This window comes from Vespa crabro, chromosome 1 (genome assembly GCF_910589235.1).
Source record: "Vespa crabro chromosome 1, iyVesCrab1.2, whole genome shotgun sequence".
Classification (NCBI taxonomy): Eukaryota; Metazoa; Arthropoda; class Insecta; order Hymenoptera; family Vespidae; genus Vespa; species Vespa crabro.
In genome coordinates, this window is record NC_060955.1 from 8,852,523 (window position 1) to 8,875,241 (window position 22,719).

The 22,719-nt window shown below is 29.0% G+C and overlaps 2 protein-coding genes across 5 annotated transcripts; both read left to right on the top strand.

The window, feature by feature from the left end:
• The first annotated feature begins 3,955 nt into the window (after positions 1 to 3,955).
• On the top strand, positions 3,956 to 14,438 carry LOC124425828 (inositol-trisphosphate 3-kinase homolog). 2 transcript variants are annotated; one of them, XM_046966796.1, is made up of 6 exons: positions 3,978 to 5,118; positions 5,220 to 5,410; positions 11,989 to 12,279; positions 12,374 to 12,582; positions 12,844 to 13,315; positions 13,388 to 14,438. In XM_046966796.1, exons 2-6 carry the CDS (start codon positions 5,294 to 5,296, stop codon positions 13,589 to 13,591), a joined length of 1,293 nt encoding a protein of 430 aa, XP_046822752.1. In that variant the 5' UTR covers positions 3,978 to 5,118; positions 5,220 to 5,293; the 3' UTR covers positions 13,592 to 14,438. The 2 variants fall into 2 exon arrangements, with proteins under 2 accessions (XP_046822759.1, XP_046822752.1); XM_046966803.1 differs by having other exon boundaries at positions 3,956 to 5,410; positions 11,973 to 12,279.
• Positions 14,439 to 14,671: 233 nt separating this feature from the next.
• LOC124423058 (gamma-tubulin complex component 5) lies at positions 14,672 to 19,729 on the top strand. Of its 3 annotated transcripts, XM_046960352.1 has the most exons (14): positions 14,676 to 14,903; positions 15,013 to 15,444; positions 15,510 to 15,772; positions 15,842 to 16,013; positions 16,077 to 16,293; positions 16,350 to 16,650; positions 16,736 to 16,932; positions 17,001 to 17,310; positions 17,374 to 17,593; positions 17,675 to 17,963; positions 18,042 to 18,242; positions 18,322 to 18,404; positions 19,193 to 19,352; positions 19,453 to 19,729. In XM_046960352.1, exons 1-14 carry the CDS (start codon positions 14,832 to 14,834, stop codon positions 19,497 to 19,499), a joined length of 2,964 nt encoding a protein of 987 aa, XP_046816308.1. In that variant the 5' UTR covers positions 14,676 to 14,831; the 3' UTR covers positions 19,500 to 19,729. The 3 variants fall into 3 exon arrangements, with proteins under 3 accessions (XP_046816298.1, XP_046816318.1, XP_046816308.1); XM_046960342.1 differs by having other exon boundaries at positions 14,672 to 14,903; positions 17,001 to 17,593; XM_046960362.1 differs by lacking the exons at positions 18,322 to 18,404; positions 19,193 to 19,352; positions 19,453 to 19,729 and having other exon boundaries at positions 14,673 to 14,903; positions 17,675 to 17,959; positions 18,042 to 18,198.
• The last annotated feature ends 2,990 nt before the right edge of the window (positions 19,730 to 22,719 follow it).

Genomic DNA, 22,719 nt, shown 5'->3' on the forward strand with positions numbered 1-22,719 from the left:
TTCAGTCCAACTCTATATTTCGATTGCATATACTTCTAAAAGACTCCTAAATGTAACCGTTCTCTTAATATTTCCTCTAAATATTCTTTCACCTATTCACCAATATATTTAATATACTATATATAGAATAAATACTCATATATACTCTTTACATTATAGTATAATATATATATATAATATAAATTATAATATACTGATTGTAAAGATAATTTAATGTTAATATCATTATTATATTATATTATAATTTATATTTATTATTACTATTATAAGATTGTACAATGTAGGATAGTATTTAAATATACATTTTATATTATATTATACTATAATTATTTAAGTATATTAAATATTACTTAATATACTTAAAAACATAGTAACATAGTACATAATAAATTTAGTATAATAATAATTAAGTATAATAATACTCTATAATTTGTATATTATACGATTTTTATGTAGACACGAAACAAAATTTGATTTTAGAGAAATGGATTAAGGATCAAATTTAATCTGATTGAATTAAAAAATCTTTAAATTTTGTCTTTGAATCAAAAACCAAGATTGAGCAATTCCCCTCCAGGAATCATTACTTTTGAATACATAATCACGTATAGTATCTAACAGTGTATGATTAGCATTCCGTTTGTGACAATTCATCCTAAAAACATCCTTTCTGTTTCTATACTATCATGACATTCTCCAACGTATTTCTGTCTTCCTTTTTCTTTTCTCTTTCTTTGACGCACTTGCTGACTCGACACAATGCTCTCATTTTGTTGCTTCGACAATTTTGCCGTATTTACGACTTTGCTTAGAATCTTATGATGAAAGGAAAACAGAGTAAAGAAATGTTTGGAAGAAAGAAATCATGTTCTCAAAAAACATAAATCAAAAAAAATTCTTTTTCTTATCTTCTTTTAAAAGTACGAACAAAAGTGCTGTTATGAGTGCCACTAAAAATCTATACCTGTGTTTATAAAAGCATTAACGTCATACGACGAAGAAAAACCATTGTGATATGTACACACATGAACAGATGGATGGATGCACGGATGGAGGATGGACGGATGGACGGATGGACAGATGGACGGATGGACGGATGGACGGATGGATGGATGGATGTACGGATGGATGGATGGATGTACGGATGGACGGATGGATGGATGGATGGATGGATGGATGGATGGATGGATGGATAGATGGATGGATGGATGGATGGATGAATGGATGGATGGATGGATGGATGGATGGATGGATGGATGGATGGATGGATGGATGGATGGATGGATGGATGGATGGATGGATGGATGGATGGATGGATGGATGGATGGATGGATGGATGGATGGATGGATGGATGGATGGATGGATGGATGGATGGATGGATGGATGGATGGATGGATGGATGGATGGATGGATGGATGGATGGATGGATGGATGGATGGATGGATGGATGGATGGATGGATGGATGGATGGATGGATGGATGGATGGATGGATGAATGGATGGATGGATAGTATACGTAGAAATCAATTTCATTCTTGAAAAGGATGGTAAGGATAAATAGAAAGAATTGGCATTGGATGAGATAAAATGACATTTCACGTATCACGCAAATTTCTATCACTGAACTTTTATTTTTGACGAATATGAAAAGTATTATACCTCGTTGTTGGTATCCTATTGCACTGACGTAAAGAAATGCGAGGAGTACGCACGTATTCACGTACATGGATATACATATGTATAAATGTATTAAACATATCGAATTTGGACTTATGTAAAATAAAATAAAAAAAGAATAATGAAATAAGATAGAATAATGAAATAAGATTGAATAATGTTCTAGATTTTGTCAGCTTTATATATACTTTGTATACCTATATATATAAAGATTAAAATGAAATTTGTGGAACGTTCCTAAAAACATTATTTTATTATCATTTTTCTTTTTTTATTGCACAAGTTCAACGATCAGCTGAAATATATATTTTATTAAATACGATCACGAAATTCCTATCATCGAAAGTACGTAGTAAGTATATATACATATCTGTACGTGCATGTTCGATTCCGACTATTAATTTATGTATGTATCCAACTCATTCGTATGGTTGTTATAAACATGATGGTAGTTATCCTCCAGGATGAAATTCATAGTAGCTCGATATATGTCTGTGTTATGAAAATGTGAAGGATTCGAATGATCGAGAAAGGTGATCGATTTAAATATTTATGATATTAAGTAACTAAAGAAGATGTTATACGATAAGTTCTTCTTCAAAAGCATCTCAATTTCTTTTAATCAAAGACGATGAATCATCACAATAATTGATATCAAAGAATAATAGCGAATTTTTACAAATTAAATAGTTGCGAGATAGTCTTTGATGATACGCAGCTATTCGCTGGAAAATGATTACCATTTCATCGACGTGAATAATCTTTCTGTTGGTTATCTTAAACATTCCACCATATTCGCGTAACACGTGAAAATGATAAAGATAAAACGCGTATGTATAACATAATCCCTTGACTTTTCACTACTGTAAAGATTCTTTCAAAATTAACGACGATGCAACGTTGTTTTCAATATTTCGATTAATTCTTTCTTTCATTTTTTTATCATTTCTATTAAAAATTATGTAAAAATTTATATTAATTTCTAATCTGTATTACATTTTTTTATTTTTTAATCTCGTATTTTAAAAAGAAAATGATTAAAATACTTTCGATTGATATCAACTTTCTCAGATATTCTTTTATGTTAACAAAGTTAATATAGAAAATATAAAAAGTATGAAATGGTAAAAACTGAAACGCAATATGAATTGCATTTGTGACCTGAATTAATGAAAGAGAAAGAGAGACAGAGAGAGAGAAATAAAGTGGTGGAAAGAGAAATGTTCGATATGGTGTAATATTTATCAGAAATTCTTGTTTCATGAGCAGCGAGATCGTATATGTTTATCTACAGTGCTTTTCACGCAAACACTTTTTAATATAAGACAGTATAATTTAACAATTTTTAATTTTTTAACAGTTTAAAATAACAATTTTTTGGAAAAAAATTAAGTATACAAATGTATTTGATAAGAATAAATATAGAAACATCGATATCTTAATTCTTTTTTGTGTAATAATATTAAAGTTTTATAAACACTTCCGCAGAGAAAGTTGCATGTCTTACTGCTCGAAAACCATTGATCTTAAATTAGAAAGAATAAGTTTAGTATCTCAAACGATTAATGAACGTATAATAATAAATGACTATTTTAACGATAAAATACGCATACTTATGACAGTACATAAATGTGAATGAAAATCGAGGATTTCACTTTTTTACTTCGTTTTGATCGTGAGTTAATGATGAATGATACGATCTAATATTAACTGATGTTAAATAAAAAAAATTAAGCGCGTTTTCTTTCCGAACTCAATTAAAATCAATCGATTTTTGTAACTTATTTAGTCAGTAGAGACTATCCAACGGTTATTTCATTTTTGCTGATTCTCAGCACTGTGCAATAATTTAAATTTATTATGATAACGGTATCAGTATGCATATCTAATTTAGAGCTTATTGACGTAAATGTAAAGTTCCATATTTATAATTGATATCTTCTTGATTTAAAACAAAGTGTAAGAAATTTACATTTCTATCGATTATAATTAATCATTTGAATTTTTTTACCCCCTCGCACTCATTATTTTTTTTTGCCAACATAATATCAACTTTTCCTTTGAGAGGCTCGCCATAGTCATGAATTGATAACAATTATTTGAGCTAATGTTAGATGTACGTTGGTCGGAGTACAAATTGTCTGGTATACTTGTATTTTTTACTACAACAATTTTTAATAATATTTTCTAAAGATAATTTATCATCGAGAATTAGAAAGTTCTTAAATTAACTCAAGTTCAAAGTAAGTCGAGTTCACTAATGAAACAATAATGAATAAACTGTAAATGCATTATTATATGTATAATATTATTCAGACAAATGTATCAGAGAGAAAAAGAGTTCAAAAAAAAATTTCCACCATTTCAAGATGGCAACTCGAAAAAGACGCGTAAATTAAAACGATAACACAATTTAAATTAGAAATGGGTTCTTCTTCGCTGCAGGCCATACGGTTTCTACCATCAATCAATTCCTTCCCTCCACTAGCCATCATTCCATGCTTTAAAACAAAAGTCGTGCAGTTTACAACTCACAAGGCACATTAATGCCAAATAGAGATCTTCTCACACCTTATCAGAGCAGGCAAGTAGAGGGCGCGAGCTATGTATGGCCCGCCAATTGCCCACCTTTGATATAAATTGATATAAATAGACACTTATCAATATAGTTTTGTAAAGAACAGACAGGCAAATCATGTTCTCAAGTTTTTTTTATTAAAAATCATGATAAATGTATTCATGCATATTAAACAAACATATATTTTTAATTGCAACGTCCGAAAAATAAAGGCACTTTCTTCGAAATAAAGGATGCAGGGGGCTGTGACCCGAATAATCATCGACTCTCGTGCACTATTCAACGCGAGTGTGTGAAACGTATCTACGCAAGTCTGGCGGCGGCTTGACGCCGCTATTCGACGTCGGTACTCGACGCTTCGTCACAAAAAAGAAGCGAGCCGATAAAATTACTCTTGTGCTTCCTTGGGCAGTCAGTATATCGCGAAACATCGAGAAAGGTGTTTGGTGTATTTCACTCCGGCGATTCATCATCTTTCTCTTTCTCTTTCTCTTTTATATACACGTTGCTTGAACTTTCTTGTTATGGAGAATAAATAATAAATTAACGTGCAATTTAAATTTTCAAAATATAAATAAAATTCATTGAAGAAGATTAAAGAAAGTCAAAGCGAAGAAAAAAAACAAATTTATCTTTAGTACGACCAATCAAATCGTATCCCCCGATTGATATTCTTGCATCCTCATTGGTTGAAGGACGCAACAGTCGCTTTCTCTTTTTTGACTGATTTTCATTTCTACGGCGCGTACGCAAGTTTTTCTTATGGTGTTTTCTTTCTACATCTGTATCGACACATATAAAAGAACAACAAGTGATAACCTTTTGAATATAATTTACTTTAATGTCTAGAGGTACTTGAGAGGTTAGTTTGATTTTTAACTTTGTTCTATGTATATCGATGATTCGTAAGTCATTTGCGTGTCTATTTCATATCTATAAGTGATGCTTTATACTTGCATATAGGAAGTGTGTGCATAATTTGAAAAGAAAGAAAAAGAAGGAAAATAAAGAGATAGGAGTGTAGAAAAAAAGGAATAATGTCAAGTAGCGTGTGCCACGCGCCCCTACCAACGCGAATGGAAACATTTACCACGAGACTTTGTTTGCGTGCTGTCGATCAGTATGAGCGGCTTCTGCAGGCTCACTTCAACAAGGTATGCAAACCTATTTGATGAGAATAAGATTGTTATCTTGAACCATTAATCTTTGCTTCTACGTTTATATTTATTGATCTAAACCTATCAGTTATGTCAATTATTTGTACATTATTAATATACTATTAATACAATCTTATATAAACAAGCATGAGATAATTTAAAGCTATAAATTATATGTTTAAAAGTTTCTCAATATTTCAATATTTTTCTTCTATGTAATACATATCTTTGAACCAAAATTGTGGGTGTGGCTTTCAGCGAACTAGAAACACCTCATTTTATTCAACCTCCACGATATCTTTGTTTTCATTAACCAGATAACAATTCTGCTTTTGATAAAAGAATGATAAAACGAGAAAGAGTCTGTTCTGATATTTTAAATTTAAAATCTAGGAAAATACTTGCTTTGTTTGTAGAACTCTGAACTATATTATAATATTTTATATATAACTTTTTTGCTATTAGGTAAGATCTTTATAAACCAGTTTATACTTTATATAAATTATATAATTAATAATATTTTATAGTCAAAGAAAGAAACTTTGAATGAAACAAGAAAATCGTGTACGTAAACAAAATAAATAATAGAACATTGTTAAAAGGATATCATTCAACGAGTAAATACATTTATGATTATCAATTAGATCTATAAGAGATATATTTTCAAAAATCTTTTTTGTACTTTGAATATTCATTCTATATAGAATCCTTGTAAAATGATTGTCCTCACGTAGGCAACATTTAAGAGAGGAGTATGATGATATCTCCTGTCTATGAATAAAAGAGATGAGTATCGTGCATAACGTAGAGCGTCAATGCTGACGTCGGCATAAAGAGTTCATGCCCTCGTTGATTCGTGAAACTACCCGCTTTCCAACGGAAGATCATTGACCCGTTATACGTATACTCGTTACACCGCTCTCTGCTCTCTCGCTTCGTGATACTATTTAATCTCGTGGTCGAGCAAGCTTGTAATGTGGGTTTCAACGAAACTTGACCGACATTTACGTCATTGCTTTTATCCGGTGTAGTTCTCTCTTTCTCTCTCTCTCTCTCTCTTTCTCTCTCTCTCTCTCTCTCTTTCTCTCTCTCTCTCTCTCTCTCTCTCTCTCTCTCTCTCTTCTATCTCTTTTCAAAATTTTAATATCGTGACTCATCTTCATGGATTTTTGTTGAAATTGATTGGAAACATGCCAGAAAATAAATGATCAATCAATTTTCATCTTAATATATATAGGTTAGCTCGTTACTTCATAACGTATTTACCCTCAAGTGAGTGTACTTTGTAAATCGTCGGAAAGTTATAAATAATTCATTTTCTCTACATATTATCAATCATAAGAATGCAAATATATTTAAAAAAAACGTTTACAAAGAAAAAGATAAATGAATTTATAAAAAGAAACGATAGAATGCTTTATTTCTTTCTTTTTCTTTGTTTTTACAATTCCTTTTTTAAGAAAGAGAAAGAGAAAGAGAGAGAGATTTAATTTTTTTATTTTAATAAAAATCATGGAATTTCAATCACTGAAATTAAAAGAAAGAATATCTTAGAAAAGGTATCGTAACAATCACACACATACACACATGGTTGTATAACTGGAAGAAAAAAGAAGTAAAAAATTTGTCGCATTTTGTTTAGAATTTGAAATTCGCGGATCGAGTTTAATGGTCAATTTAAGGTTAAAATTGTAATTCATTTATTTTTGATAATTAAAAATGTTCAAACAAAGAAAGATCGTATGATTTTTTTATTGTACCTATAACGAAATGCGAGAAGATCGTTAAAATCTATTGAAGGTCGAAAGAAACGATATCCTCCTTTTCTTTCTCCCTCTCTTTTCCTTTTTATTCCCCTATCCATTTACGGTAACTTCGCAATCTCGACTCATAATAATGAAGCCTCTCAAGTTTGAAGCATTAATCATCATGTTCAAATAGAGAAATTTACTAAAATTGGAATCGATCGGTTTGGCTTTTCAAATGGTCAATTAAGTGACGATTAAGTAATTTACTTTTTTGTGTTTTGTTTATGTCCAAAGATAAGTAAAAAATGTAGTAATGTAGATAAGTAAAAAATGTAGACCTAATAATGAAGCCTCTCAAGTTTGAAGCATTAATCATCATGTTCAAATAGAGAAATTTACTAAAATTGGAATCGATCGGTTTGGCTTTTCAAATGGTCAATTAAGTGACGATTAAGTAATTTACTTTTTTGTGTTTTGTTTATGTCCAAAGATAAGTAAAAAATGTAGTAATGTAGATAAGTAAAAAATGTAGACCTACGATGTACCCAGTTAGCATTAATGCCCTTTCCGATTGATGTAATGATTTATCGTTGACTATCTTTTAATTTTTACCTTTTTCTCCTTTGTTTTTATGTCTCTTTTCATAATCGCAATATGTACAAGATGACAAAATACAATTAGATGAAATCAAAATCTAACAATAGCTCTCTCTCTCTCTCTCTCTCTCTCTCTCTCTCTCTCTCTCTCTCTCATACGAGATAATATCAGTACAACGAAGGTTTGTGTAATATCGAAACGAGATCGTTACAGTATTCATGTCACAGTAACTTCGCTTGATCCCAGAGTCATTGTTACCGTCATTCCGTTCATTTTCTTATGATCATAATTACCTTGATTAGAAAAAGATTAGAAAGAGAAAGGTATAATGTCTAACTCATAACAATATTTTCCTATTTTTTTAAACATTCGTAAGAGTAAAAGTGATAATAACTTCGTTGGTAAGTACAAATTTTGATTAAAGTTTATGTAATAATTATTTGAGAATTACATCGAATATTATTATTATTATTATTATTATTATTATTATTATTATTATTATTATTGTTATTGTTATTGTTATTGTTATTGTTATTGTTATTGTTATTATTATTATCTCAAATGGGAGTAAATTGACGAAGATAAATTCATCGAACAAATCTAATAGAATGTAAAGTGTCATTGGACGGTATGAAAACACGTATTTAGTTCACTGATGTTTTTTCCATTGATAATAATGCATCACGGTCGTTTAACTTTTTTATTCGATCGTTTGGTACGTAAATCGATACACGTGTGCAAGGCTTAGATCGTTGTCATCGTTGTGTTGTTACAATAAAGCTTCATCGATGGGAATTCTGTTGTGAAATTTGACGTGAAAGATCATCAAAAGGGAAGGAGGAAAGAAAGAAAGAGAGAGAACAAAAAAGCAATGATTTCGTGTATACGTTACGAGTTTATTCAAATAAGGGCGCGAACTTTGAATTTATCTGACGATTGACGTAAACGAGATCGTAGCTAAGAGATCGTTATCGATTGCATACACATACATATGCAAGGACGGAAACGAAAGAATCGAAGAAATCGTTTTGTTTATTCTTCTTTCTAAAGGGTTTTGAGGAAGGGGGGAGGGGAGAGAGAGAGAGAGAAAGAAATGTTATTCGATTTTACAAATACCTTACGTACATAGTAATAGTTGAAGAATTTGCAATCGCTTTTTGACCTCGATGCTATCTACTTATCTTACGTTATTCTATTGAAAGAGAAGACCGTTGTATCCGTTGGTCAAACATAATTTGCTAATTCAATTTCCTCGTGCCCTCTAGGTTTCTTTACCTTGCAAAATAGAATTAGAATGAGTGACGCGTCGCAATTCATTGAATTCCGTGATACACCCGGTCTACATCTTCATTTAAAATGCGGTTTTAACTATGAAAACGTGGTGACCATTATAACGAACATCGATAATAACTTATGCTATATATGTACGAATATCAATACTCTCTTTTACCACATAGTCTGTCCTTGCCATTTAAGATGGAGAATAAACAAGTACTGTATACAAGATATCTACGTTGTAAAATAATAACAAAGCTATAAAAATTGATGGCGTCGCAATCAATGAACGTGTATTTGTCATCTACATTTGTCGTCTTCGTCAACGATTTCAACTTCGTAACATCGAATGAAAATATTCGATTAGATAAAGCAAAATATAAAAACCTTTCTTTTCTTTTAATATACTTATATAAACGTTTTATTATATAAATATAACTTATATTTATATAATAATAATATTTTATATAATAATATACACATTTTATTATATAAATATAATAAATTATATTTTTTGTTATATAGTTTATCAACTTCTAAATTTATATAACTTATTTCTTAGTAGTTTTTAATTATATATATATATATATATATATAGATGTCTTTTGTAAATGGATGATATATAATATATATATTTTTTTTAAGTTATTATTGTATTATTATATAATTATAAAATGTTGATATATAAAATATAAATTTAAAAGTTGATAAAATATATAATTCTTAATATTTTGTAAATAATCCAAGAATCTCAACATGAATTTTAAGTAATATATTTTTCATTTTGAAAATATATTACTTAAATCACTTATAATTACCGGCTCATATAGATCTTGGGAATTATAAATTGCGTTCTTTTTCTATAACGCTACGCGTGTCAGTAAACGAGATCATTAGAGACTATACACAGGTCACGTTATTGTGAAAGAGAGAGAGAGAGAGAGCTAGAGCGAGAGAGAGAGAGAGAGAGCTAGAGCGAGAGAGAGAGAGAGAGAGAGAATTGATTACTTTATTACCATTAAAAACGTGCCACGCGCGCTTTTACCTAGAAAATGTACTCACGATATATTATGCGTTATTTCTCCCGTTACATATACTTTGACATCTTTGTAAAGTGTCTCCGCGTTCCTGCATGCTAACACGTTTATTCTTACTGTTATGCAATAAATTTTTGATGGAGGAAGATAACGCAAAAACGTTGTTTGTACTCACTGTTCATTTCTATTGGAAGTATTAATTCTTGATATAACATTTTCTCTTTCTCTCTTTTTTTCTACAATACGATAAGATCTACATCGAATATTGATACAGATATTGATCGTATGTAATCCTACTTTTAGTGTTAGATATACTAATAACTTCGGTACATTAGATTCAATCAATTATAATTCTGTTTTAAATAAACATATTTTCCTATCGATTTAGGATTTTAAAGTATCAATGTTGCCCTTTTAAATGCACTATGTAACTTTACTCTGCTCGGGAAATAACTTCAAAAAACAGTAGTTTGTCCCATTTGTTAGAAAGAGCACATTAGACGTTATATTCTTTTTACCTTTTAGTTAAAGAAATATTTTATTGAATTTGCGGAAATGAAAATTTCGTTTTAAGTGAAAATGTTGTGATCCATAAAACATGCAAATAGTGGTTTCAAAATTTTCGAAATTGGAATTTTGATATTACTGATGCATAACGCAGTGGAATGTCCTACAAATTGGAAGACGAAGAATTTTGTGGGCTTTCAAATATGATGTTTATTATGAATTGTTCAAGCTCGGTGAAACGATTATTTCTGAGCGTTATCAGTAATAAGTGATTAATTGTAGTGACGCAAAAGACCTTTTACCGGCAGTGGAACCAGACAAGTAATTCTGCTGCACGACAAATAACGCACAGCCACATATGACGAAAGAACCCTGGAAATCCTGATTTCTCTGGTTTGGGAAATTCTCCCTCATGCAGATTATTCCTGAGACCTTGCTCTATTGGATTATCACCTATCCCGATCATTGCAGCATCACTTAATAGATTTCTTTATAGAGACTAAATCTTTTAATGTGATCGAAAAAGCATCATTGATTTTATTGAATCAAAACTATCATCTATTTACTGTAAAGGGATTCATTAGCTGCCCGAAAGATAGGAAAATTGAAAATATGTGGAATTATTGGGATTATTTTGAAAATTAGCATGTTTTTCATGTTTTTGTAAATATCATTTCAAGAAAATCATGCTAAAAAGGCACCAAACTTATTTATACACCTAATAATTTCATTAAATTAAGAGAGATGAAATGTTCATTTGCTGTTTGTTAATTTTCAGTGACCAGTTTGATTCAAGTATGTTTATGTATTAATAATAATTTTCTTAACCTTCTATGTTTAAATAAGATCCAGTCTTTTTTGTTTAGGTCTAATAAAAAATTACATATAATGAAAAATGTATATAATATAATTTTTATATTAGTATAATTATATTATATATATTATATATATTAATTGATACTTTCGTTAAGAAAAATTAGCAAAAATATTTAGAAAATGCAGGTATATGAATGTATAACTTCAAAATTATATGATGTTATAGAGATTAACAAAATTTATTCATTTTTGTTTGTAACTAACCAAAAATTAAGTAATATGAAATTAATAATATATAAGTTTTATATTAGTATAATATTATACTATACTAAGTATAATTTATATTAACTTTTAGTATATAAACCAATTGTGATACTTTTGTGAAGAAAAAATAAAAAAAGATTTATAAAATGAAAATATATGAGTTTATAACATTATGTGACTTCAAAGTCATATAACGCTATAAAGAATTAACAAAATTAAGGAAATTATTTTCAAACATTTGATATGTTAAAAAAGGTTAAATATGTACTATAAAAGATGAAACATATGATTTCGACTGAATTAAATTCTTAGTAGGTTTTTCTTGTTACAGTCTTCCAACAAGGAGCAAAGCCGAATAAATCATGATTCTACAACACACAAAGATACACGACGGCAAAAGGATGCATCCTCCAGTAATAGCAATTACAGTGCCTTTCGGCAATGGAGGAGAAGTACTTCCGTTGGTACCAATCGGTCCAACAGTGCTGGACCAAGGAGCGTCAATTCGATCGTCAAATTGCCGAATGATGCGGCTACTATCAAAAAGATGGAACAATTTCCGCTTGTTCTTTCTGATACCACTATGCCTGATGAGGATTTATCTTTGAAGTTTCTTGCATTGGTAAGTATCTAACGTATACGATGAAAGTAAAAAAGGAATGGATCTATTGATTTATGAATTCTTACTAATTAACATGATTTTGTTTTCCTTTTAGAATGCTTTGGATCTTACTGCACCAGCTAGCGACGTATTGCTAAAAAATAGATTGAAATCTTGGTTCCAATTATCTGGACATCCTGATGGTTTTGCACCTGCTGGACCTGGTACAGTATGGAAAAGAAAAAGTGGAGGAACTGAGAATACTGAACGCATTGTATATGAAGCTTTAAGTAAAGATGAAGCATTTCGAGATTGCATTCCTAGGTATATATATATATATATATATATATATATATATATATATATATATATATATATATATAACTAATATAACGTCTGATAAATAAAAGCTAATGATCAGTTTTTGTCTTAGTTATTGAATGCGAATAAAAAGAATGATAGCAATATGTAGGTTTAAGTTGCTTACAATTACAGTAAAATCATTGTGATGTCCGAAATTTGTTAATTAGATTAACATTATTATTTTTGTGAACAATCAATAATCAGTATTATTGCATTATTTAGGTATTACAGGGAGGTCGAGTACAAAGGAGATACATTTATCGAGTTACAGGATTTACTATTTGGTTTTAACGATCCTCACGTGATGGACATTAAAATGGGGACACGAACGTTTTTAGAATCCGAAGTTTCAAAGACTATGGCGAGACCGGATTTATACCAAAAGATGATTGCTGTTGATCTGAATGCACCTACAAAACAGGAACACGAACAACGTGCTGTAACCAAATTACGATATATGCAATTTCGTGAACAACAAAGTTCGACATGTAGTCATGGATTCAGAATTGAAGCTATGAAATTACCTGGGGTACCTCCCATCACAGATCTGAAAAAAGTTAAATCGCATAAAGAGGTGTTAGGTACAATGAAAACGTTTCTTGGAAAGAAAGAGGAAACTCGTAAAAATCTTCTGATTCGTCTTAAGAATTTAAGAACGAAAATCGAAAAATCCAAATATTTTCAAACTCATGAAGTATGTATTTGATCACGTATACCATACGTTGAATTATAATTGATATGTAAATTAACATTGTTTATCTTTTAGATTATCGGTAGCAGTATCTTTATGATTTATGATAACGAAAAAGTTGGAGTTTGGTTAATAGATTTTGCAAAAACTTGCGAACTGCCAGATGGCCTTAAAGTGACACATAGACATCCATGGGAGCAGGGCAATCACGAAGAAGGCTTTCTATTTGGACTTGATAATCTTATTTCTACGATAGAAGAAGTAAATGTCCCCTTGTGAATGATTAACTAAAAAGTGCAAAACTTTCTTTTTTCGCGTATCTACTTTAAATAATTATTTTTTTAATTCTTCTCTATTATTTTTATTTATTATTTTTCTTATCAAGATCACCTTAACGTACAAAGATAGTGTTTAAAATAGTTATATCCTGAAATATTTAGATAAAATATTTACATTTTCTAATATTTCTCCATTTTTTTCTTTTTTTTTTTTCGATGTCGCGCGCGCGTATGTATGTATGTATGTGTGTATTAATATTTTCTTTTTGTTTCATGGATGATGGTATTGCATTTTATTACACATTACTTTCTTTACTTTCCATCCTCTTTTATGTGTATGTATGTGTGTGCACGTGCGTTGTGTAGAAATACATATGCATATATATACATATATGCATACATGTATATGTAAGAATTATCTTTATTAAATAAATAGCAGCAAGTACGCAAGATTAAAATCTGAAAATACTATACAATTTGCGTCAAGTATACAGTGTAATCTTAGAATCTTGATAGTATTTTGTATTGCATGATTTTTATATACATGTTTAAGATAATTGTCTCATTTTTAAAGTATTATGTTCTACGTTATATTTGTAGCTTTTCATAGCTACATTAAAGTTAAATTACATTGTATACTATAATTGAAATACATATACCATTGTCTTTGAAAGATCCATGATAGTCTTATTTAGAGTTAATAATAAATATTCTTAAATATATTAATTTAACATATATTACCATTTTCACTGTTAGAAATCATAAATCATCATTTGATTAATTGAACTTCATGTTAGTATAATTTATTTATACCTGATAGATAAGTAATAAATTATATTGGCATTATATTTCATGAGTTTATATATTCTTATCATTATATTTTCCTTTTTTATTTCATACATACAATTTTAATTATGTACATTTATTTATATATAAACTAATATATTACTATGTATTTAAATAAAAGAGTATTGCCAAAAAAAATACATTTGAAGCTAATATATTAAAACAGTTACTAAGATACGCAGACAGTTACTTATATTAGAATTAAGTTAGATTAGAAAAGTAAACATCTGACTTTATTACTTTTATGCGTGATACAAAAAATATTTACCGCCAAAATGTCTGAATGACGACGTCAGCGCCACATGACCGTAAAAGGCTTGTTTACTTGCAATGCTATGTTTATTTCTCTTTAATGAGGGAATAATTAATCCATTTAAATGCGACAATCATAAATAATGGGAACAAAAATCTTGAAGGATATACAAAGTGATATAAAACTTTTGATCACGGTGATAACTGATTTCGAAGTAGGTTATATTAGATTTTATGATATTTATTATACTAGACTTTTTTTTTACATAACTCCAAAATTGTTCCTCGTCAATATGAATTTCTTTTATTCTTTTCCAATTATAGGAAGATGAAGAAGGATTTCAAATTTGCGAACGTTTTGCTGTTTCCAACATTAAACATCATCAATATCTTTCGGTTAACAGTCATGCAACGAAACAATCTATCAACAATATTATTACCAAATTATCCATATATGGAAAATTTAAAGAGGCTAAAAAGTTTCAAGAACTCGTTGATTTCTTTCTAACTAGTTTTGATTTCGACCATCATCCGCAGTATGACTTACAATGGTCTTTGCTGGCTTTGTTATTAGATTTATCATCTGATATCGACAAAGCAGATTTGAATAATTTAAAATCCTATCAAGGAGAATTTAATTCTAATGTCACTATTGCAAGTGAAAAAGATGCTATTCAAGAGATCGATTGGGCACATTATTTGAAAGAAGGAGAAGAAGATTTCTTTTGTGATTTTAAAAATGACGAAAGTAGCGATGTAAGCGTTTAATATAGTAGACATTTGTCTTGGATATTTTAATTCATAGATTTACCTGTATGTAGGAGTGGTCAGACGATGCAGAAGTACCAAATCTTTCTTGTGTTCCCTTTGAAACAACTCTGACAACTGTAGATGGTATATTGTCTGCAGAATCAATAGGTGATGCTAAATATGGGTCTGATATAGTAATGCAGTCATTAATAGAAGAAGTTGAATCAAGAAAATGGTTGATGTCAAATGTCCAAAATACATGGTGGAACGAATCGATAATTTATAAATATCCTGTTAACAGCAAATATCCTGATGCACATTTTTGTCAAATTTGGTAATTTCTTTGCAGACCTTAGCATGTTATCTAATGAAATATTTCCAAGTAATCTAATGTATTAAACAGGCATGAAACAGTTTATAAGGATTTATCTGATGTTATTCTACTTAATGAATACCAAGTGTGTAAAGAAATATTGTGGATGTTCCATGTTCAGACACAGATGACTATATTTAAGCAAGAAAATGAATTTTTATTTCACATTCGTCCTAATGTATCTATACCAAGTTTAACTACTGTAAGTGTTCAAGAAATTAGATGGCAATATAAATATAATTATTTTTATAAATTATTCTTACAGGTTGCTTTTCAAAATATGTTATCTCCATTTTGTGAATATTTGTCTATGATACACGATATAGAACAATTCGACAAAGAATTATTGAGCACAGATACAAGTTACATAGGATATAAAAAACCACCATTTATATACGAAGCATATAATGCTGCGGTCAAAGAAAAACTCTTAAGTTTTAGAATGGAGATTATAAACATAGAGAAAGATATTACAGCACAAGGTATAAGTAATGTTATGTATTATATTTACATTTATTAATTACTGTCATCTTTGCAGCTAGTAGCCAAACGCTTTTGTCTTTATTAGCCCGTCTAAAAAAGCCTTTAAAAAGAATAAAAATATTGCACCAAGTTCATAAAATATCTGTATCCAACTGGAAATTATCATCTAATTGGAATTGTGCTTCCAAATTACTTTCAAATTTGCTATTGGAAATAACAAATTCTCACTGTCAAGAAAAGACAAATATATGTGTTAATTTATATTTGTCTACTATTCCTGTATATTTGAATATTATTGACACATTATTAGGTGAAGGACGTTTAGAAGATTGGAGAGACGAATTTATAATAGAAAAGTAAAAGATATTAAAATAGTTGCCAGATATTTAATAAAAATTACTTACACACACACACACATATATATACACATATACATATTAGAATTTCAGATGAAAAAGTTGCAAAAAATAAAGACCCGTGTGTAAAATTTCTGACAAGACCTTTGGATGACATTTGTTTAAAAGATAATATTATGCATTTATTAATTAACAAGGTACAACATATTGGACATAGTATTGACTTACTTGTATCGTTAAATCGTATCACGGAAATGTGGAATCAAAAAATGAAATCTGATGGTTTGTTCACTTGCAGTAATTAATCTACTTTATTTTTATATTTCATAAATATAATCGTTTTCTTTCAGAAGAGAGAATTTCTCTAAAGGATGAATTTTATACCTTATTATTGTCTGAAATATGCAAATATACAACTCAATCAGAAGAATTAATTGATATTTCGCCATCAGAAGTAGATGGAATTTCGTTTATTTCAGAGTATGATGAAGACTTAGAAAAGAATATAATACAACAATTATCAGCAATGAATAATCCGTTTTTAATGAAAGCCTTTAAAGATTATATACCACCAGCTTTATATGGACAAGATATAGTAGATGGTAGCAAGTGTATATCTGTTAACTCTTGTAACAAACGTAGAAACAAATTGTTTAATAGGTACTGTATTATCAAATTTTTATATTTATTCAATCTATATAATAAAAATATATGTGATTATAGATTACAGACAGTTGCAGAACATGCGTTGCCATTAAAGAAAATTTTAGAAAAAATATTGTCTGAAATTTTAGATTTACGCTACAGTAGTGCAACTAAGTTAGTAAAAAATATAATGATGCAGGAATATAAATTAGAAGCACATTTAAGATTAATGAGATCCGTTTATATGATGGAGGCTGGCCATATTATGAATAAATTTTATCAGATATTATTTCATGAGGTACAGCAGAATTTTATTTATTTATCAATCATTATTATAACATGATACGAAATATCTAAATTAATAGCATGTTTTTTATAGATAGAAACCAATCAAATGTGGAATAATTCATATTTTTTATCATGCATATTAGAAGAAATACTTTCTCAACAATGGCCAGATTCTAGTTCACATTGGTCTATTATAGTACAAGATGTTAGTACGCATCAAGTGGTACAGGCTGTAGATAGTATAACACTGTATTATGCAACAGGATGGCCCATAAATATTATCTTAAATGAAGACATTTTAATTAAGTATAACGAAATATTTCGATTTCAATTGAAATTAAAGTGGGCTTTATGGACGTTAAATAATTTGAAATTCGTGGGTAAAATATTACATTTCTGATCGTAATTAAATTTATATTTACAAAAAATACATATAAATTTAACTTCTTTTCTTTTAGATCTGGAAGGTTTAAAGTCACTACATGCTAAAAACAATATCGAACACTTCCAAATAAGACGTCTTGAGAGTTTACGTTTCTGGTTATTGCATGCTATAGGATCGATTCATGCTTATCTATCAGGACAAGTATTGCAAAGTTTAGGATTCATGTTCGATCAATCTTTAACTCAAGCTGATAGTCTCGATAGAGTTATATCTGGTATACATTTTTAAAAAAATCTACTGTATGTTACATCTACAACTTTCTATCGTGTAACATTATTTTTTTTCTATTTTAGTCCACAGAGAATATTTAGATAAAGTTCACAAGCATTGTTTGTTAACGGAAGAATTTGAAGATTTAATGACGACTGTTAACAATGTATGTATATTAAGGTGGTCATTATTTTGAATCTGATGATGCAATCTCAACATTCAGCTCAAAATAAATAAAAAAAAATCATCTTCAAATTTCATATCTTTATTTTAATATTAAAGTGTGCCAATGGGTATATACTTTTTTATATTTAAATAGAGATTTTAAATAATTTTAGATATCGTTTATTAAAACAAGCAAAGAAAACAAAAATTTAACTTCTACAGAAATCTCACATGTATTAAGAGTACTTTTTTGCTGAATATTCTTATATTTCACTGTATTATAAACATTTTTCTGGCTCTACTAAAGAAATAGTTATGAAAGAATTTTGAATAATATTCAACAGACAAAATATCCTGAATACATATGAGATTTGTATAGGAATTAAATTTTTTTCGTTTTTGTTCGTCAATATTTATCGATAAAATATTATTTTGTGAAAAAGAATATTCAGTAAAAAAAGTACTCTTAATATACATGAGATTTTTCCACACAAGAGTTAAATTTTTATGTTTTCTTTTGTTGTTTAATTAAATGATACTTACAAATATTTAAAATCTCTATTTTATTAAAATATAAAAAAGTATGCATTCTTTGGCACACTTTAATATTAAGACAAAGGTTTAAAATTTGAAGATGACTATTTTTATTTATTTCGAGTTAAGTTGAGCTTGTGCACTTATAAAAATTTCTGAAGGAACCAAATAACGACCACCTTATGTATACACTTATATACATATATAAATTTGTATTATATATTACATACTAACACAGATACTTATTTAATACAGTTAGTAGAAATGTGTGTTCATATCCGAGGCTGTTGGGACTATAAGAAACTATTACATACTGTAACAGAGTTAAGTTTAATGGAAAACAGTTATATAAAATACCATACATATCTTGCATTGACTTTACATAACACGGTCCAGCATAAAGATGCAGATTATCGTAAGTCTTACGTTTCGTTTTCTGATATATACATAAAATGACAATTTTTATTTTAGATTAATTATTATACGACTCTTTTTCTATTTTTACCTTTTTACAGTGGTGGGATTAAGTTCAGCCTTTAACTGCAGTATGCCAAGCATATAAAATATTAATATATCATAAGATTTGTTTATAGATGTCATTTTCTCACCGTCAAAAACTATCGTATAAGTTTTTAAATTACATCATTAATGTAATTACGATATCATCTTTCTTCCATTACATATACTTTCGTTTTATGTCAGTTGTCAGATGTAAATTATTTCGGATAGGAAAAAGAAAAGAAAAAAGACAAAGTATTACACTGTATGTACAATGTACAGTGTGGAAAAATTCTTTGGCCAATTTCATTTTAACCTTCTTTCATTACCGATATCCTCTTCTTTTTTATCGCTTATCTATTACAGATAAATTGACGCCGCGACAGCAAATGAACTCCAAGGACGTTTTTGGCGAAAATAATGTTGGCATGAATTTCATAAGTAATTTGAGTCGTAATTTATTGACGGAGATAGCGTTCCAAACTTTACCACCTTCGGGTATTCCAATTCCGATACCAAAAATGATTCGTAAAAAAGATTGGCAAGTCAATCGGTGAGAATAAATGTGTTTAAACAATTGAATATAAAAAGAAAAAGAAATTACTAAGTTAAATTCCAGTCTCAAGTCAATATTATCCGAACATTTAATCGAATACGAACAAACGTTCTCATACTTACGTTGGTATCTGCATGAAGAACATTACGTTACACTTTCCCCCTTCTCTAACGTCTTATCGAAACGTATTGTCAACGACACTTTCGAAATTGGTAAACTATGATACGTCAAAGAGAAGTATACATTTGAATTTTATAACAAGTGCTATAGAAAAATATTGAATTCTGTAGATTGGCTTTTTTGTCGAAAAAACGAGAATTTAAAATAAATCATCGATATTTTTTTTATTTCACATTAACTTATATGATAGTAGATATGTTTACTTTGATTGAATATTCAACTAAACTCGATATAAATGGTAGATCGATTGATCTAAAAAAAAGAAAAACAATTTTATTATAACGATCAAGATTATTAATTAAGTTAAACGAAAAATAGTGACTTGTGTTGTTAGGATTGACAAATAATTTATTGAATTATTTAAATTAGAATCTTTCAGACGAGTAAGACAATTCTTGCGTGTATTTTCTGCATAAGACGAGAATTGATAAAAAGACGAAAGAGTTATTTACGATTAGTGTGTGCGTGAGATACGCAAAGCGATAGGAAAGGCGGCACATTAAAATGTGCTTCGGGCAAGTATGGTCGGTCTCATATGGGCGGAGCGTATGGTCTGACGAATGACGGTCAATGGTCTGTGCGTAGAAATGGCGCATGCCTTAGGAACGCAACTACGTTTTCTTGATATAGTTTTTTGTAATTTTTCCCTCCAAATTATCACGTTTTTATCGATTATTTCATTCATCATTATTATATATCACGATTTGAAAAAAATTATACAATTTGTAAATTTTTATAATTGGCGTAAAAAATTATTAATTTATTATACACTTCTGTATATAAAAAATATAATATATCAGTATATACCAAATATATTTATACATATGCATAAAATTGGTAACAAAATAATATACTTTTTATGTGAATATTTGTAAACAATTTTTGTTAGATTAGATCTGATTGAAATCGAAGTATTATTGTTGTATCGTTAATGATTAATTTCATACTATTAATTTTCTTGTTTTTTAAGTACATATATTATTCGAAAAATTAACATTACTTTTAGTAATAATTTTAAATATCGTGAAGCAAAAAAACATGATTTTTTGTATCGCATATTGTCGGTAACGTTATGTGCATAACGTCGGTAATAATCATGGGTAAAGTAGAATGGAAAATTGTTTTCGAATATTCCTACGTAACATAGTTTATGAATAAACATATCTTGATTATTGTAAACTTATTTCATTTAGTATTATTACGTCAAACTTTGTAAGATTTGAATGAAATCTTTTTTTTCAATGCAATATAAGAAAAACGATTGTATCATCTGCAGTGAGTAGAGTTGGTAAAACAGTACAATGTGTCGATAATGTTACGAACTATCTCTTCCTAATGCACTGAACGTGATATGATTATTGTTCAATAATTCGTCGATTATCTACAATAAATAGAATCGCATTAGCATTTTTACTTACCGTATAATTATATTAATAATAAAATGAAATCATATAAGTAAAAAAATCTATGCACACGCAATACGATCGAAGTTTTGATACTGTACGGTAACTACTGCATTGTAACACTACAAAAAGGGATTTGATAATAATTAGATATTATTAAGTACGATTACGAAGAAATAAAATCAAAGCGGGCTCTTTGTTAAAGACTGAGTTATGTATTGAATTGTTTAAAACGAATGCAATTTACAAATTAAGCAGTATAATTTATGGAATACCTAATTATAATCCATCTATTATAATAATGGAGAGAAATTTGGAATTATAAATGGAACGTTAATACAATGGATCCGTTTTAGAAGGTCGAACGACTATTGAGCTTATATCTTCGAGTAAAGATTTTATTGAAATATAAGGAATCTGTACCAGACAGAACTAAAATTACTGTTGAATTTGGTACTACTACTGGGGTTCACATATTGTACATACCTGCGTAACCACTGCGTTATTTATTTTTTTTCATGCTTACTTTATAAGTAGTTAGAATGTTTATAAGTACACAAACAATATCGAAGGTACGTGCACAGTCTATTTGAAAATTCTAAATCTAGACAGGAGTTTTTGCTAGACCTGCAGTTGCACTTTTTATGCATAAAGATTTAATGGGGTTTTCTCCTTGCTGATTTCTTTTTCCTTTTCGCTATTTACAATTTTTATCGTCTAAAAGATTTATAATTCAGAGCGCGGATTATTTTTTTTTTCTTTTTTTTTTTTCATTTGATATTTACAATTTTTACATAATATCTCTTCAATATACAGTATTTTAAGATTATACAACAATTTTTCTGGTTTTTTTTTTTCATTTTCTTTTCTTACCTTGTAATCATTTCACCATCGCAATTTAAATTGCTGGAAAATTGAACTTATCTATACACAACTATCTCCGAATACGAAGGACGTACGAACCTTTACGTAGCTATATGTATAAGCGATTACGTTCGGTAACGCGAGAGCATTTATTCTGTCAATATTTTTGGGCGCGTTTTGCCTTAAGCTGCAAGTAACGATAATTTTTAACTTTACATCTGTACGCGCCAAGTTTTACGCAAAGAAAAAGACAAACAAATAATAGAAAAGGCAAGAAAAGA

Excerpts from the sequence above, each read along its gene's own strand:
- LOC124425828 (XM_046966796.1), top strand. The coding sequence starts at position 5,294 with ATGTCAAGTAGCGTGTGCCACGCGCCCCTACCAACGCGAATGGAAACA. Across the intron at positions 5,411-11,988 it reads TGCAGGCTCACTTCAACAAG|TCTTCCAACAAGGAGCAAAG; the intron begins GTATGCAAACCT and ends TTCTTGTTACAG. Across the intron at positions 12,583-12,843 it reads TTTCGAGATTGCATTCCTAG|GTATTACAGGGAGGTCGAGT; the intron begins GTATATATATAT and ends TGCATTATTTAG.
- LOC124423058 (XM_046960342.1), top strand. The coding sequence starts at position 14,832 with ATGGGAACAAAAATCTTGAAGGATATACAAAGTGATATAAAACTTTTG. Across the intron at positions 16,014-16,076 it reads CTATACCAAGTTTAACTACT|GTTGCTTTTCAAAATATGTT; the intron begins GTAAGTGTTCAA and ends TTATTCTTACAG. Across the intron at positions 16,294-16,349 it reads GAAAGATATTACAGCACAAG|CTAGTAGCCAAACGCTTTTG; the intron begins GTATAAGTAATG and ends TCATCTTTGCAG.